The 18,566-nt window shown below is 46.6% G+C and overlaps 1 protein-coding gene across 1 annotated transcript; it reads left to right on the top strand.

The window, feature by feature from the left end:
* Nucleotides 1-1,086: 1,086 nt before the first annotated feature.
* Nucleotides 1,087-18,351, top strand: LOC131262493 (zwei Ig domain protein zig-8-like). Its single transcript, XM_058264506.1, has 8 exons — nt 1,087-1,197; nt 10,237-10,311; nt 11,145-11,380; nt 11,475-11,591; nt 13,483-13,576; nt 15,527-15,654; nt 17,708-17,876; nt 18,147-18,351. Exons 2-8 carry the CDS (start codon nt 10,266-10,268, stop codon nt 18,254-18,256), a joined length of 900 nt encoding a protein of 299 aa, XP_058120489.1. The 5' UTR covers nt 1,087-1,197; nt 10,237-10,265; the 3' UTR covers nt 18,257-18,351.
* Nucleotides 18,352-18,566: the final 215 nt, after the last annotated feature.

The following is an 18,566-nucleotide window of genomic DNA, read 5'->3' as shown; positions in this document are numbered from 1 at the left end:
TTTTCTTAGGCGTATGCTGTGAGTCCCCACGTTGTTTGTGTGTCTGTTTGAGTGTGCGTGTATGTCGATGTGCTCGCTCGTATGGCTTGTGGTAACGGTTTGTGAAGGGTTGGCAAAGCGGAAGGAAGTTTAACGGGTGACGTTTCGCGAACAACCGTGGGAAAACCCTGCGGAGGTTGGAAAATGTCATAAAGCTGGTCCGGAAGGAAAAGCGCTTCTCGGCGCTCGGCTTCTCGGTAGTCGCGCATTTTCATCCCATCGGTTGGTTCCGCTGTTTCATTCTCCGGGAATTTACAAAATTAGATTTTATACACCGCTTCATAAAACGCGTGGACCCATTCGTTTCGTTGTTCGTGGAAAGCGGTAGTACATCTCCGCTTGGAAATAAAATAATATTAAAAAAACCCCGGAACAAACGAGACACCGAAAATAAGGCACCGTTTCATTCCAACCCAACCCAAACCGGGGAAGAAAAAAAGATAAATCGGGTGCTGGTGATAAGGGGAGAGGGTGGAAAAATGTGGCAAACAAGTGTAAAGGGTTAGAAAATTCACCAACACAGACACGCATCCACCGAGCGGCGCGACAGAGTGCTTCATCAGCTGGACCAGCATCCCAACTCCTTCGGGCGGAACCGGAAAGGCAACGGCATCAAACTAATTGGGGTGGAAAAAACGCGGTGGCTACTCCACCGTTCGCATCGACATTTTCCACCATTTCCCGCCGACCGTGACCCCGGGGGTTGGTGTGTTTTTTTTCTTCTCTTGGGTCGTTCCTTCCTTCCGCGCTAATAGGTTTCCGTGTGTTTTAGGGTTGTGTGCGGAAAGTAACCGGAAAACAAGAAGTGCTACAACAGTGAAAGGTCCACCGAAATTCGGCGAACGAAGGTGCAAATTGTCAAACCGGGTTCGTTCTCGAGCGAGCGCGCGAAAAGTGCTTGCGGGGGTTCGAGGAAAATTTCGCATTTTTCCCTGTTGCGCTAAGTTGGAAAGGGGCGAATGCCTGCGGCAAGGAAGGAGCCGTCGAAGAAGTCGAAGTTTTAACCGCAGCCACAGCGTAACAGTGCGAAGGGAAGGATAAATGGATGTTTCACGGATTAACTACATCGCCCTTTAGGTCGTTCTTACCGCCCAAACCCAGAGGGAGGCCCGACGACGGGGAGGACACCCGCGATTAACATGAACATTTTTTAAAAAGGTACGTGCCGGATCAACATTCTTGTAACAAGTTTTTAATTTAATGCCCGAACCCAGGAAACGGGTTTTTGCGAGGCCGTGCGTAATTTATCATTCATTTTGGTTGTTATCTGTTGAATTTAATTACCGCAAGCGGCGCAGGAGTTATATTTATCGCGGCCAGCTCGTTTGTTGGGTTGATTTATAATTGATTTGGCCCGGGACATTCCCCGCAGGGTTTGACGTTTCAATTAAACTCTAGTCAAACTCTTTCGTTGTGAACAGAGGAAGCAACAGATTGGATTGTAAATTATACTCAAAGTTGATTTAAAAATATTAAGTAATATTTCTCAGTTAAATTTCCAAATCGGTTTTCCACCGAAACTAGAAAGCTTTCGGTTTAATCTTGTTGCTCACTATGTTCACCGTATTGACTTTCCCTACAGTGTCCAACACGTGTCGAGGATAGCCGTACATATTTCGTTCACCAAAATTGGGTTCTGAAGGTTCGGATTAAATTTTGATGGAAAAGCAGAAACGGGCAAATCAAAGCGAAAAATAAAAGGGGCGCCACGCTGGTTTCACTCTTGTGCTGGTTCGCTAGCACGGCCTTCGGTTCGAACCGGCCGAACTCTAGACCGAACCTTTATTTGCATTTGCTCGAACCGTACCGGGGTATATGTGTATGTATATATATATATATATACACGCATTAATCCATCTTACGTGTTCAGAAGCGGACTCGAGAAGGTTTATGCTAAAACCTCCCCGAGTAGAGTCTGGACTCTTGTGCCCGGGTTGTTCGCTTAGTTCGTTTTGGGGCACAACTTCATTGTGTTGCACATTTGGTGGTGTGAGACGCTGGCCGGCGCTGGCGCTGATGAAAAATTAATGGCCGCTCGAACGGAAAAAGCTCGGCGAACATTATTAGCGATGCTTGAATTTAAATTAATGTTCCCTTGGTTTTCGGTTTGTGTGTGTGCTATTTCGAGGGGATCTTTTATGTGCTTTTTATTACCGTCTCTCGCTCGCTCGGGAACTCGTCCTCGACCGCACGCTACCAGCCGATCTAAGGGGATTTCGGTGTAAGCCTCCAGTTCCTTCCTGTGCCTTTAATCTTTTCCATTAGAAAGCGGACTCTTTTGTGCCCGGTTTTTTTTCTTTCTTTAGTTCGGTGCGAGGCGAGTAAGTCTCTTTTGCTAAAAGTGTATCACACTTAATAAGCTTAACGGCAGCGTCACGCGGTGGGATGTTTTCACAGCTCTCGCCATTAGGCCAGATCAATTGACTTCATTAGGTTCGGTCCAGGGTTTTTTCTTGTGCATCTTCAGCTCCCGGATTGTGTGAACCCCTAGGTTCTCCTTTGCACCTAGCCTTTTTTCTCTTCTTTGTAGTTGTTACCTCATCAACATTCAGCTCACTGACCAGCTCCGCTTCCGATGGCTCGAGCCGGATGCGATGATGGGGTGAGGGAAAAATACCGGATTGTAGTTCATACTCCCTTTCGGTTGCCGTTGCGTAGTCACAGTTAAAATGTTCCATTTTAATCAGATTTCCGTTTCGGCCCACGGCACCGGAAGTATCCCCTGGCCGCCACGCCGTCCTAAGCCTCCCCGTCTGCATCCGTTTGTCGTCCGCTCCGTGCGGATCGTTTTCGATTCTTGATTCTTCTACGCCCCGTTCCAAGAAGCGCGATGATTTTTTCTTCGACCGGAATTTCCGTCTCATTGCAAAACATTTTACGCTTTTCCCCGGAGCTGCCTGTCGATTGAAACGTTCGCCGCGCCCGACGATGGTGCGGTGCTGGAATTTGCGAGAAATAATTGTGGCTTGCTTCCTTTGGCCGACGCTTTCCACTCAGAGGGGCGTGTTGAATTTCTAAATTATCGCACAGCGGAAGAAGAATTTTTCCACAATGAGGGCGCACTGTTCAACGCTGTGTTTGACGAAGGCAAGCTAGTTTAAAGCTTTCATTTCCTAATTCTTCTAATTTTCAGACGCTAAAGTTGAACTCGAGTCCGTTGCCTTTACGGAAACTTTGAATGACCGATCATTTATTTTGGGCCATAGAATGAAAGAAGGAAAGGAAATAATAGCGGTTACGAGCACTTGAGACAACTGTCGGCAGTGACCTTAAACGGGTCGAAAGACGCCGGCTAGTTTTCTGTCGATGCTGTAACTTTCGCCCACAAAATATATCTCGGTTCGGGGGAAAAAAGGGAGAAAAAGGAATAACCTAAAATAGAGTGCCTTGGTTGGAATGTTCGGGCTCCTTTCTAGGAGCGATGAAAACGGTCACCCCCCGTAATTACATTGAACAAATAAAACTGGTTTGTCTCGTGAAGGACATTTACTCCGCCCCCTCCCCCACGCCCGTAACGGCCAGCGGCCCGGGGACGATTGAGGGAAAATCCTAAATTGAGCGAAATGTAATCTCATTTGACATTGGCTCCGGTTCGGTACGCGGGCGCTTCCTTTTTCATCTCCCGAGGACGAAGGTGTCCCCGCGAGCCTGTACCATGTCGCCCCGACTTGTGCCTGGTGACCGTTTCGTTCCCGTTTGCCATCATTTTTCCCTCCTCCCGCACGAGATGTTACATAAATCTTGACGAGGGCCAGAACCGGAGCAGACGCAACCGGCCCGGGTTTGGTTTGGTTGTAAATCTTGTGAAGGTCAAAATCCACCACCAGAACATTTATCATGGGCTCGTAAAGCTTCGCCCACAGCGCCCTAAGCCGTGTGCCATGTTTGTGGGTTTTTGCTCTAGTGGGGCAGTTTATTTTTGCACGACCTAAAACTTCTCCATGGTGGTCAGGAAGAAAAGAAATCCAAAGCGCGTGCAAATAGATGCTCTCAAAGCGTCAAGCGGGAGAGAAGACGTGAAGAGAAAAATGGTTGTAAAATCCATCGTAAACCGGTTGAGCTTGAGGTTGGTCAAGTCCAGCTGGGCGGGTTTTTATGTTGAATAAAAATTAAAAAATAAAACACAATTGGGTGATATCTGTTAAACATCCAAAGTTTACAATTTACAAAACAATTTACTCTTGTCTTTTTTCTCTTCTTGTAAACTTTTCTTTTCTTGCTTCAAAAAGTGTTCCCGGGGTGACTGTTTTTTCGTTGTATAATTTGTGGGCCGTGTCACGCGTTGGTCCGGGTTGATAAATGGTTTCCTTCCACGCCATGACGCTTTGTTATCGATACATTTAGCACGTGTGACCCAGTGGAACGTAAAAGAACTTCCTCAACGCGAGCATAAAAACCATCTCCTTTTTTATTACACAACCATTTTGTGTTTTCAAAGTTGTTGTCATCTCAACTGGACAAAAAAACAAGAGGTTTTTTGTAGCTATTCTTATCTTTCACAATAAACCAGAAAAATACTCATCATGCCTTTGAAGGTGGCTCATTTTCAACCGGAATGTTAGGTTCCGGAAACGTTCCCGAAACGATCGAAAACAGTCGCTGTAAAGGGTGATTTAAGCCCTCTTATCGATTGAGAAAGGGTGGAAGGGAGGTAAATAGGATGAGATAAACTGCCTCATGCCTGCGGTGGCCTGCGGGTATTTCCTTACCCCGCGCAAAATGGATCAATACAGGCAGAACCGTTCGATTGATCCTCGTGACCGCAGGCGGAGGCGCAACATAATTCATTTATACGACTTAACCAAACCGCCGCCGGAGGCGGGTTTCGCAAATGAACCACATACACAACGTTTCCTTAACGATGTCGTAGGATGTGTGAAGGATCTGTTGGTGTTTTTCAACCCACCCGCCGTCGGCGCTGGGAAAAACCAAACATTCCACGCATTAGCGCAAGGTGTGTAACGAGCGAGTGTTCCGGGACGCTTTGTTTGTTTATTATTTTTTCCCCATCGCGTCATGTGGATTTTACTTTTCAGCGCGTGGAATTTTCCGAAATTGTTTGCAGGATACGCGTGCGAGGAAAATCGCTACCCCGAGGCTGATTCCCCGGAACATGATTTACGTGCCAGTCCGGGATATGAAAAAAGTTAAGCATCTCACTTAATGGATGTGCCAGCCGCGGTCGACGTCAACTTCGTGGTCGTGGTGGCCGGAAGGTAGAAATCTGGGAACCAGATATCCCACCACCACAACAAGAAGTGTAACGGAAAAATCTTTGCATTCCAGCAGTACTGGAAAGTTTTTAAGGAACCACCTTTCCATGGGTCTTCCCCCTAAACAACCATGCGTGTGAGAGTGAGTATGAGTGGAAAATCTTGTACATGTACATCGCAGTTTTGGAAAATTGATCACGGGTCCACACGGGCCTCGGAAAGGTTGCTGCTTTTCCACCTGTTTGCTGCACAACAGTATCAATTTTGGAGGAAACTTCCAAACAAACATCCACTTTGATGTTCTTGTGTGGGTCGACTTTCCGCCCAACTTCCGGACGAAATTTCCTGCCGAAAGCTTCCGGAAATCCGCGTTGGTCCACCGGGAACGGTTATTACAAACGAACGGCAGCCACATAGCTTCCCTCTTTATATTGATAAAATTCTACTGCACCTGGAATCACGTGGAACAATATTTCTCGTGTGGTTTCATAAATTGAGGATAAATCTTAAATTCCACCGTGCGAGCGGAAGTTCCGGAACAAAAGTAAACGTGTGCTGCACGGGATGTGTGCTCAACGACGCACAATCTGAAAGCGCGCTGCTTGATGACCCCCCGGGGGGTTCGGTTTGGTCCGAAGTTTGGCCCGTTTTGCGATCCGCATAAAGTAGCAATTTAATACAACCCTCGCGTGTTCCCCGTCCACGGTTTCATGGTGGTTGTTGCCTCACCACAGATGGAACGGGCACGTGAAAACGTTGATAGGGGTTTATGTACATATATGCAGAAATTTCCCTTCGCAACGGCAACGTCGGGTTCGCTTATAAGCCACGCGGAACGCTATGAAGCCAGGAAAAGCGGATTTCTTTTAATCGAATCGAAAACACACAATCCATTCGATGCCAACTGCAGACATCAATTCAACGTGATGCTGATGATGATGATGATGATCGGTGTGTGCGCGCGCGTGTGTGTGTGTGACTCTTTTATTTATTCGTCACTCTTTTTTTTTACAAGCCCCCATGTTTGATTTAGTTTTTGCCTCGCCATCTCGGATGCGGGAAAAACTTTTCCCGGCCCCGGTTTCGTGCTGTACTGGCGAAAAACTTACCCCCCCAAAGGTTTTCGAAGCTTTGCTCCATTGCTCCACTTTTCCCGGGGTTGTTTTTTCTCCGTTCTGTTTTTTTTCCACTCACCATCAATCCTAGCGAAAGGAAATCAATGAACTTGTGCATGGCGGCGGATGTGCGGCAGCATGGCGTTAGCGTAATTCACTTTTTCACGCCACCAGCACGCGCGGCGAAAAGTGAGGGTTGCCGGCAATGAAAAGGATCAGCAAAAAAAAGTCGAGAGGAGGTTAGCAAAAGGGAAAACTAAATAAAATAACCCGATGCCAGGCGCCATTAATCATCGGCGGAAGGCAAAAGAAGAGGGCCTGACGATTCCGATGCCTTTTTGCCAACCCGGCTCTGGGGTGGTCTCCCGTGGTGTCTCTGGAATGGGGCTCGCGAGAAATTTACCTCCCCCTTCCCCGTCCCCGCCGACAGTAGAGCGGGAAACTCGGTGCAAATTTGTGCGAATATGTTCGCACTGATCGATTACGTAATGGATTTGTTTCGTTTTTTGTTTGTTTGGCTTTACCTTCTTCCGGAAAGCTCGGGTTTGTTCCCCCCTCCCCCCTGGGTAGTTCTAGCACTCTCGGGGGAAATTCGGGGCAAAACAACTTTTTGTTTTCTCCCCTCCCAAGAACGGTCCACCTCCCGAGGATGAGTGGGGCAAAAAGTTAACTCATTTATTTTCCACCAGCTTTTCGGGGTGATGCGTGGATTTATTTCGAATTTTTATGGCGGATGTAGCGTGCAAAAGGTGTGTGTGTGGATTGGCATTTTGGAGGAGTTTTGTTGTTTAGATGCGGGTGAGATTGATCGGTTGGCAAAGAAATTGGGAAGGTGTGTTTGTGCGGATGAATCACCTGACATCTCGGGTGGGCGCTTTTCCATTGAAGGGAAAATGATTTGTATAATGAAAAGTTGTGGCATAATGCTGATGGATACTTCCACTAACACACTGCAACGACATGGTTCGGGTAAGGAAAAATTTAATTTTGATTTATTCCCTTCCCGTAAGGAGACCCGTTTTTGATAAAGGAAAATAAAACCTTTCCTTTATAACCGTTTCAATATGTACAAGACGAAAGTTGTGCCATTTTACATGCAAATTTGTGTCGTAAACCAACACCCTTTAGGGTGAAACCCACAATCCAATTGCTGCAGAACCTTTTTGCCAAGCTGTGGAAAGATAAGACGGGAGAACACACAAGTAACTTCAGCCCCAAAACGAGCAAACTTTGTGCAACAGTCTTAAATAAAGTTACAATTTCATTAGAACGTTGCTCCAGCATCGAAACTGGTTAGCCGACGATCGAAAGGAGGAATGCAAGTGTCAGATTTTATCAGCCTTGGAAAGGATGCTGATGCTGGGAGGTGCTTTTATTCCCAGTTGTACAATTTTCGTCTCTGGCTCGGGCTGCAACGTTTCAATCGATGGAGAGATAATTATCCAGAGAGATTGCTCCAATATGGATGGGTGTGTGTGTGTCGGGATGTGCAATTGGACGGAATTCAATTTCAGCTCCCCATTTCGGTGCTGCCCCCCCTCCGGAGATAAGTTGCTTCATCTCGTTCCGGGCCGATGGTTCAACCAGACGGGCCCATTTTATGTGCCCCTTTTATCGGTGCAATGCTGTTAATAAACTTTCAAGATTTATTGAAATCCAATTTCATAGCATCCCTCCTCACCACTCGCACCCAGCACTCACACACACCCACACACAAGCCTCGGCTGGCACACAGATCAAAATTGAAATAACTACAGGCAAGTTTTGTGGCCCCAAACTTTTCCGAGTGGCGAGTTACGATTGCATACTGGAAACCGGTGCCAAAAACGAAACGTAATGAAAATGCTCGCACAGCCAGCACATTCTTTTGTGATAAGTTTCGCTGAGCTATGCCGTTCGCGTGGGGGCATTTGAATGATGGTAAGTGAAGAGAGAGAGAGAGAGAAGGAAAGGAAAGAAAACACAAAAGCGCAGCTTCCAAAGATAATAAAACAACCGACAAGGAATATCCACTCGAAGAAACAAAAAGCACACACACTTTCCACAAGATGTCTGTTTTGTTTTCACACAAATGTTTCATTGGAAAGTTTCGTTCCCGGGGCGGGGCCGAGAAAATGCGGGCGAAGAGAGAACAACACAGCCGAGAATGCATGTTATGAAAGGAAAAAGCAACGAGCCAGTTGGTGAAAGAACTTTGCAAGAATTATCAAATGAAAACAGGCAAAAATAAAAACTGTGGCGACCGGTTAACTCAGCGAACGTCACATTCTTCAGCCGCCTGCATTGCGAATTGCCCATCGTCTCCCCTTCCCCCCCGGACGCGTCGTTTCGCAGCTTCTATTTCAAGTGGCAGTGGCCAGGAGTTTGTTTGCTCTTCCATCTGTCAGTCGGAACGAATGGTGGTTGCGTTCGAGCATTCCAGCTCCCGGGAAGCACACGAACCAAAAACACAGTTGAAACAATTTCCATTCCCGCACCAACTCCGATGTTAATACCAGCAAAAGGTGGGAGGAAAATTCGCGAAAGATATGCGCCATAACGGGTAGGGTACGAGCACCAAATTCCTGCCAAAAGCCGCGGCGATAAGCCACTCACTGGAGGGCGTTCGCGTTGAGGAGGAAACTGCAGATGTAGATTCGAAATGGAAGAAAAACACTCTCCAAGAAACAGCGCAATGTCGTTCGCGATGAAAACACACGCATCGGGTGCGAGCGCGCTCGAAGGAAAGCATTCCAGGCCAATTCCTTTGTGATGGCGAAAACATCACACCTCGAAGCTAAAGCCAGCGCCCCGGGAACTCCCGTTTTCCAGTGTTTTCTCACTTCTGTCACCCGGTGTCGAGGGGGAAAACACAATGGTAAAGGACACAATGGGCGGGGTGGGTGGGGAAACCTGTTAGCCACCGTTTCGGTAAAGGTTTTGACGTGGTTGGCGCAAGGTGCAGGTGCGTTGCCGGGCCGCCATCTTGTCTTGTTAGGGACCGGTTTCGATGTCGCAGGTGTAAATCGGTGGGGCGTCTTATAAATATTGCAAAACGGTAAGCCGGGCCCGCATTTTCTTTCGTGGCCTTTTTATTTTGCTTTTATTTTCCTGCATTGGTTGCGCGCCGTTTTTCCGTTGGACCGTGTCGATGTGGGACGCCTTCCGCCTTCGAATGGGATCCTTCCTGGGGCTTCCGGAAGGTGGGACATTTCCGCTTCAACCTTGCTGTTATTTTTATTGTTTGAATGTTCTTCCAGCACACACTCATACGACCACCCCGTTTTCCTCCAGTTTTAGTAAGGCTTTGATGGGCTTTTGTTGGTTTTTCCCTCGGGCTTTCGGAGCGCATTTTCCCAGCGGTAGGTTTCACCTTGACACTTCACGCCTGGTGAAGGTAGGAACGGAAGTGTTGAGCGAGTCGGAAGAAAAATGTGCTCATTTGAACCGTATTTCAACGGAACGGCAAGCGATAAATTAGAGGTTTGTGTGTGTGTGTCTCTCGGAGCTGAAGCAGAAGAAAAGCTGCAAAACCAGCCAGTTGCAGTCCTTCGCGCGAATGTTGTTGTTGTTAATGAGGCGGTGGAAACGAACGCTGCAAAAGAACAAAAAAAGTTTACCTCAACCAGTGAAAACGCGTTCCAAGTTTGAGGGTGTGTGTTACATTTTCCCAAGCTTCACTCCCCTCACAGCTTTCCCCCTGGAAGCGGGGAGGGTTTATTGTTCTGTTTTCCGGCGGGCACGGGAACCGCTTTAAATTTCTCTACTCTTGTTTATTCGTTCGGTTTGTTGTTTGCGGTCTGGTCTGACATCTGGATGTAAACGACTTTGTACACCTTTCCTAAATGGCTTGGTTGTTTACTTTTCTCTCTCTCTTTTCTTTTCGGCAGAATATGGGTCGGTTATACATCTGAGAACTATGAAGCAAATTGCGGTTGTGATGATTCTCCTCAACATCAGCTACGGTAAGTGGAAATAAGATGTTATTGTTACATGATGCTTAACTACCTGTTTTAAATTATATTAATTATTAAAACATGTAACTACAGGAGTTTTTTCATGTTAAACATCACCCTAATAATATCACCTCAGAATTTTTAAATCGTTTGACTGGAAGTGTTCATAACAAGTTTTGTTTTTATAGATTTTACCTTGATTAATTGAAATTTTATCTATAATTTGAACAGATATTTATTTTTTAGTATCATTTTCCTCTTAACACCAGAATTTTTAAATCGTTCATCTGGAAGCTTACAACAAGCTTTGTTTTTATAGATATTCTGTGTATAGTATCTAGATTAATTTAAATATTATCTATAATTTGAACAGATATTTATCTTCTAGTATCGTTTTGCTCTAAACATCGCTTTCTTCGTAATGAAATAACTGTTTTGCTTAGGTTTAATTATAATTAACATAATCTTTTTCTGTTGCAACGGGAGTTTGTTTATACTTTTTCTTGTATTTGTGACAGTTCTTTGAAATTGATGGAGAAAAATAACAGTTAGATGTTTTTTCGTTTCAATAAAACCACTCTTTCTTTTTAAGTTGATAACATTTGATAAATAAGACGTGAAAATATGGTTTGATCTTAATAAGAAAATTACTATGCAAAAAAAAAATCTCATTCCAGTTCTAAGATTTAATTAACATCGATAATTACCTTCCAAGTATCTGAAAATTGCTCGGAAACTTTTCTTCCTTTCGTAGACTACGATTTTGAAGCTCTAGCATTTGCCTTTAGTTAATCCTTTGTTGGTTCTCTCGTCCGCCCCGCTCACTATCTCTCCCTTGCCAGGTCATTTCTCGCGCTCGCAATCGGTTGACATCGACGAACCGCACACGTACACACCACCGAGACACTACTTCCAGACGTCGTCCTTCGACGAGGCGGAGCTGGAGGCCGACGACGTGGCGAAAAACCCGCTCGACCGGGGCCCGTACTTCGACATCTCGGCCTCGCGCAACGTCACGGCGCTCGTCGGCAACACGGCCTACCTGAACTGTCGCGTGCGAAATCTCGGCAACCGCACGGTAAGCTCGGCTCTTCCGGTGCTCCGTTGGGCCTCTGTCGGGCCTTGATTTAATTAAGCCTAACCACCGCCGTACCCTTCGCTCTCGTTCGCAGGTCTCGTGGATCCGGCACCGGGATCTGCACCTGCTGACGGTGGGAAAGGCCACCTACACCTCCGACCAGCGCTACCAGAGCGTGCACAATCCCCAGCTGGACGACTGGTCGCTGAAGGTAAGCGCGGGCCGCAAACAGACATCTTTCCTGATTTCCACCGCCAAGACGCCATCCTCCATCCGCCTCCCTCCCATTTGGGTGGTTCATTACTATTCATGATAATGGGCCATGATAACTTACTCGACGCCGTTCGCCTGTAAAAGTTGTCCCCGGCGCCAATATGCTGCATCGAATTATGACTCCCAGCGCTGCCTTTAGCGGAAGATGTCTCTCCCCCGGGGGGGTCGCACGGAAGAAACGACACATGTTTCGCTAAGATTTTCATTAACTGGTAATCCACCCGATCATGGACGTGGTGCGTTTGATTGCAGTGTCGGGTTTTCGTAATTCGATCAGCCGATGGATTAGAATGGTCATGTGGATCATTTCACTCAAACGGTTGGAATGTGATACCCGAAACGGATACTCCGCTTGGAGTTGCAAGAAAAGGAAAGAGATTTTTATTTATGGGCAGCAGTTAAGGCGGGTCAGTATACATATCTTGATTAGTAATCCTTTTAATGGAAGCTATTGATGCTTGTTACCACATACAAACAAAGCATGATCTCGGTTAATGAGTGCCTTTATCTTTTCCATCGTTAATTACAAATGAATGGTTTTGACGATGAAAAAGTCAGTTAACGAAACATAACATAAACAATTTTTTTTTCCTCTATACAAATATGTTCAACAATTTGGAAAGCATCCATTGTTAAATTTAATTTACAGTTTTGCTCACAATTTGAAATGTATTAACATTTCCTGCCTCTTATAATTAAATATTTGCAGAAAATATTTAAACATTTTTGCCACTTTCTATTTGTTTGAAAGTTCACAGTTTTGGAATACATTAAATAGGTTAATCAATTGAGAAAAGTTATACATGAAAATGAACCTCACTAGTATTTTGTAAATAAGTAAAATTGTATTGCTCTATGAAATAGTTTGATAATGCTTGATTTGTAAACAATTACAAAAAAAGAGACATTTTACACATTTTTCCATGTTGCTTCTATTTTTTTCCAAAAATGCTCAAAATGGATCAAATTCTCTTTAGATCGGAACAGAGGGGAAATGTTTTGGCATGAAAAGGCTTCATAGGATTTTATTTCCCTTTCCCTAATGGTTTTGTTGGATTGTTTGAGGCATTTATGATTGGTCTATCGGATCATCTTTGAGGTAAAGAAGTTCCTCCCGTAGCTGCTCCCCAAACATTCACCAACGTCTACTCCCGATGCAGGTTTAGATAAACCAAGAGCAAACTACCGACAGACACCGGTTTCCCCATGTTATGCTTTTTCCATCTTCCCCCCAGCATAAGCCCAAATGCTTCCAATTCCCACGGCTTTGCCCCGTCCGGTTTGCGGTACGGTATCGATAACATAATAAGTTTCGAATCTTATCGCCCGCTGGTGTGAAGTTTTATCCCTGAAAGATACGAACCCAGACCGTCAATGTGTGTGTGTGTGTGTGTGTGTGTGTGTGTGTGTGTGTGTGTGTGTGCCTGGGAAAATTTCTCTCATCCACCATTCACAGAACACGCCAGCCGCGTAAAGAAAGGATGAAGTTGCCTGTGACTGTGGGAAACCTCCTGCACCAGCAACTCAATTATCCGGTCGATGTTTTCCTCGGAAAAATTCACCACCTTCTCCTGTCTCTTCTTCCACATCCACATCCACCCCTAACTTGGCATGTCCTAGACCCCGACAGTATCATGTTCTCGGAGCAATCCTTGATGGCTTATCGGTTCGATTGGATGGCTCGGGATTGGAAGTTGTTTTGGGGCGTGGGATATATGTGTGTGTGTGATTTTCCTTCACCGATTTTTATTTGGTTTTGTTTCGTGGGCCCAATACTACTCGTGTTCATCGGTTTTTTTCCCCCATTTCTCCTCTCCGTTCACTTTCAGGTCCTCTACCCGCAGCAGCGAGATTCCGGTGTGTACGAGTGTCAGATCTCCACGACGCCCCCGGTCGGCTACTCGATGACGCTGTCGGTCGTCGGTAAGTTGTTTATTGGTCCGGGAGTTGTCAGCACTCCCCAGGCGCGACACCCGATAGCGGTTTAGGTTTTGCGGTCGCGTTTCCGGACACCCTTTGTGTGCGTGGGGGGTGAGAATTCGTTGCGTGTTTGGGCTGGTGTCTGCGAGGGCGTGAGGGTTGAATGGCCACACACACACACGCACACTCGCACGCCCGTACGTTTCCCTTTTCCTCAAGCCATTCTTCGGAATTCGATATCGGGAGGGAAACGTCTGGCCTGCGTCGGAATGAATGAAATTGAGAACCAATTTCACACGAGCTTTTCTTTGATTAGACTTTTGCTTCCTCTCTTTCGTTCCTTTCGCTGGCCAAAATGTCTCGTTTTGTAGACGGTTGGATGTTTTTCTTAGAATCTATCTTTTTCCGTCAAACCAAAAATGTGCTCAAGGACTTTCCAAAAAAAAAACCCCAAAACCACCACGAAATTCCTTCCACCAATGCGCAAAACCAAACCCGCCCTCTAATGGGGACGTCGTGAACAGATTCCACTGCAGGAGATTGACAGACTAATTATGTTTTCCCTTCGCGCTTTGCCTGACACTGACGCATGTGTTTTGGTTTGGAGATCGGTTGGAAGAAGCAGTGGGGAGAAGAGAGGGGGACGGAAAAGCGCGCCGGTAAAAATACCTTGCGGAGCGTTTACGGAGCAATTAGGAAGTTTATTGGATTGACTTCTTCCGCGCGTTCGCTAGCGCTAAGGTGTTTTCTATTTTATTCGCTTTCCCGCAACCCTATCTCCCGAATGGGGAATATGGTTTTTCCAACGGTGGCGTCGCAAAGGTCGTAGCTTAGGGTTAGTGGAATCGTGGCAACCGTTCCGCCGCACGATCGATACCCCACAAGGTGGCTGTTTAGTGGTCTAATAAAAAGCGTTCAAGTGATTTCCCGGTGGAAATCAAAGCCATTATCATCCATCATTGGCGCATCGTGGTCGCGCGCACGGGAAAATCCCACCCCGACGGTGCGGAATTTCATTACGAGGGAAATTCCCAAGTGCATCCGGGGAAGTTCCTCGTGCCGGTTGGGTGTAGGAATTCAGTGGGAAGTGGGTGTTAGATACGCATCAACTGCTTCCGCATGTGCGTAGGTCACCATCTTCTCCGAAGGACGTCAAGCAGCAAACACCACAACCGGCATCGTACAAAGCCTTACCGTGTTCCACAGGATCGGGAAGCAAACTAACATCATACATCAGTGCGCTCAGGGTGGGTTTTCATCCACTCTCTCCCTCCCTTCCTCTTCGGGCGGGTGGCATTCGCAGGAGGCATAAATTATTTCGTCGGATGTGGTCGGCTGAGCAGGACATTGGGATTTGAAAAGAGATTTACGGGTCGCCGGGAAATCGCCGACCGGGATGCATCAGCAGCGCACAACGGGGTGGCATTACTATCTTACCGATCCCGGCTTGTGCTTGGCAGCGAGCTTTCCATTATTAGCCCCGAACGGAGCGCATGCACGCTGAGGTGAGGTACTTTAAGAAATTAATAAACACCTCTCAGCGTAATCTCGATGTAATCTACACTCCCAAGGTGGAGCTCCGAAGCGGAGGGTAATGATTGATAAATTATGCAGTTTGAGCAAACACGGCGTCTTGCGTGGAGCAGGGCCGTAATTTACTGACTTTGCAGAACAGGCCCCGGCCAAGCACTTGGGTCAGGTTGACGACGACGACGATGATGATGATGATGCATCCATGCATTTATAGTAAATGCTATCGGAAAGTGTACCTTTCTCAAGGGTGAACGCCAGGTTGCGGGCAAACAGGAAGCTCGGCAATAGTTAATGCTGATGTCGAAAACCTACCGCCCTGGGAATCTATATTAAGCGCTACTGAGCGCTTCATTAAACGCCTGGAGTTCCTCTCCGTATTGGATGCATATTAAAGAAAGTACCTTCTGCTTTCGTTCGTAGAACCCATCACGACCGTTGTCGGCGGGCCGGACTTGTACATCGACACTGGGTCGACGGTGAACCTTACCTGCATAGTGAAGCATCTGCCCGAGCCGCCGCCAGTGATTCAGTGGACGCACAACGGAGAGGTAAGCATGAAACTGACTCTCTTCACTTAAGCTTGAGGGCGATCGCAAATAGGTTGAAAGAACCTTTCTATCTCATAGTTCACAACAAGGGGTTTTTCTATGAACCATAACGTTGGGTTTCTACCTTACATTATTCTCTTCTTTGAACCATCATTTCTTATTTCGATAAAATACAGAAACTCTTAAGTAACTGTTCTAGTCGGGTGGTCGCGAAAGGTGTGAGATAAATAACCTCTAGCACCGACCTTTCGACTCGAGTTTTCCATTTAAACGCTAAGTGCACTTAGGTCAAACGAAGGAGAGTAACAGCTGGATTCGCGCGAAAACCGAGGAGCTAAAAAAATAACAAAACAGAAAGAAACTAACAGTATGGAAAAATATTTCTTACGCTGGCCAAACCGGATAATTCATTCCCATTCGTAGACCCCGAAAGCGGTAACCCGTCCCCCGACGTTGGCGCGGATAAATTCCTATCCTTCGCACACTTAAAAGCGGCTCCATTACGGGGTCACCCGATTTAATGGGTTCCCACTCGTTAGCATAATTCGCACCAATTACCCGGTTAATGCCGGCCAAATAGTGAGTGCAATTCCGTGTTGTCCATCCGGCCGCCGCTGGGAACTCTCCCCCGCCCCCCCTCCTGCCCCGCGAACTGTGCGCCATTTCCGGTGAAGAATGGCGACTAAATGAGGCGGTTTTCAAATGATTTAGGCCCATCCGACTGGCGCCACGTGCGGCTCACTAATTGGGAACCATCATGGCTTTCAATTCGCGACGCGAAAATGGGCGCGCATTAGTATTGGGCGCCGCTTCGCCAACGGCTGGCTGGACCGCGTTGACATGTGCCTTTCCCTACCCTCCTCCCCGGTAGAGTAATAGATAATAGGCTGGAGGAAAAGGTTGACTATGGCGTCGATTGTACCCTTCGTGGGCTAGCGAAAGCACTTTCAATTATTTTTGATTACCTTTTCAAACGCTTTTCCCACCCGGCTCTTTGTATTCGAACGCTTTGAGAAACGGTTTAAACGCGTGGAAATCAGTTCGTGGTGGATCGCCTCCAACCCGACCGGATATTTTAGATTGATCGCCCCTGGAAAACAGTTTGCAAATTACTTTCTACCCATCGGGTGTTTAACAGAGAAAGCCTACGAAGGCGTGCAGCGTAGGCGAATAAACTGGTTGTTTGAGCGAATAATTAACGCTGGCCAAAATCAACGCCCAACTTCCCCCGCTTTCTCCTTTTTGCGTTGAATAAATCTTACGACCACATCTTTCCCTAGCTCTATCACTCTGCAAAACATTTACACACAAACCCCCCCCCACAGTGAAGATAAATAACTTAATGAGTTTAGCCCATAGTTTGATTGGCACATGCCCCGACACTCCGTAACCAACGTTCGATTGGTTTTGATGAGGTTTTCTCGATGATGGAATTTCCCAATTGTTTCCCCCACCCGGAACAGGTGGAAGGGGGGGGACGGGGGGGTGAATTCCTGGCATCCACAGAGATACTAGGAAGGCTTCAAAGGATGTGTTTGGTTCTATTTGTAGAATGGAAAAAAAAGACTGTGGAAGCATTGTGTTTACTATGGCCAATGGGAAAAACTGTCCGATTGGAAACAAAGGAAATTTCCTTTTCGGAACGTTGCAATCCGATGACGCATGAACTAATTTCAAGGTTCACCAGAGTGGTCTTCCCGGTGGCCTGACGTTCGATTTAATTTTAAAGCCACTTCCAAGCCTCCGATAGGGATCTCGGAATTTGTGCAAAGGGATTCCTCCGGTGGGGTTTTCCTAGAGATCGAAATAAAACTGTGTTCGTTGGTATACGGGATTGAGACGCCTAGTGCTTACTATGTTGCACACACGCAGCGGGGAACAATAGGGATTTCATCGCCCATGGGTGTAGGAAAATAAACACATTTTTCCCGGAAGCCCTACACGCTTCCCAATCATGAATCGGGGAAGAATCCTTTTTCCAATCAACTCGACGACGCAATGATGCCTTAGAGATCGTCGTTGACGAAATTGTTCCGTTTTTCCATTTTTGCAGGAAATCAACTACGATTCGCCACGCGGCGGCGTGTCGGTGATCACGGAGAAGGGTGACATCACCACGTCCTACCTGCTGATCCAGCGGGCCCGGTCCTCCGACTCCGGCAAGTACACGTGCCTACCGTCGACGGCCAACCCGATGACGGTTCACGTTCATGTGCTTAATGGTAAGTGCTGCAATTTGTTGCCGTCTCGTGTAGGCTCCCGGGTTGGCTTTTGGACGCCCGACGATAATGGACGGCTCGTCGTAAGCCGATGATATTGACCCGATTAAAATTACTATCTTTACTTTCATCACTCATCCGGGATGGCTCTTGCGATGGGCCGGTTTGCTGGGAAATTCAACTCATGTGCCTTTACATTTTACACAATCCTGTACACAATCCATCGATCGTCTGACGTTACGTACCCGGAAAAAAAACGCACACATCATTCAGGCGAGCATCCTGCGGCGATACAAGGTGCCAAGGGGTTGCGGAGTAACAACATTCTGCCATTCGTGCTGCTGCTGCTGGTGTTGGGATTACGGACCTTTCCGGTGAGATAAGATACGTACCGGTAGTTGCACAACGGAATCTCCTGCGTTGCCATTGATTTTATAGGGATCGGGTTTTACCTCCGTCTCTGATGTGGGGCAGTTGTGAAAAACCCGGCTACAAGTTTAGGCCTTACATTTCCTTTTAATTATCGTGTTAGTTCAACTTATTAAGTAAGTAATTTTTCAGAGAAAATTCGTTAGTAAAATTGTGTAAATAAACCTTCATGACATTGTTTCATAAACATGCCTGTTGAGAAAATTGAGTGCAAAAAACATACAAGCCAATTGATAATAATTAAAATTTGTGTAACGAGGATTC

Source organism: Anopheles coustani, chromosome 2 (assembly GCF_943734705.1).
Source record: "Anopheles coustani chromosome 2, idAnoCousDA_361_x.2, whole genome shotgun sequence".
NCBI lineage: Eukaryota > Metazoa > Arthropoda > Insecta > Diptera > Culicidae > Anopheles > Anopheles coustani.
The sequence above is the reverse complement of the archived record's forward strand: the minus strand, read 5'-3'. Positions and strand labels throughout refer to the sequence as shown.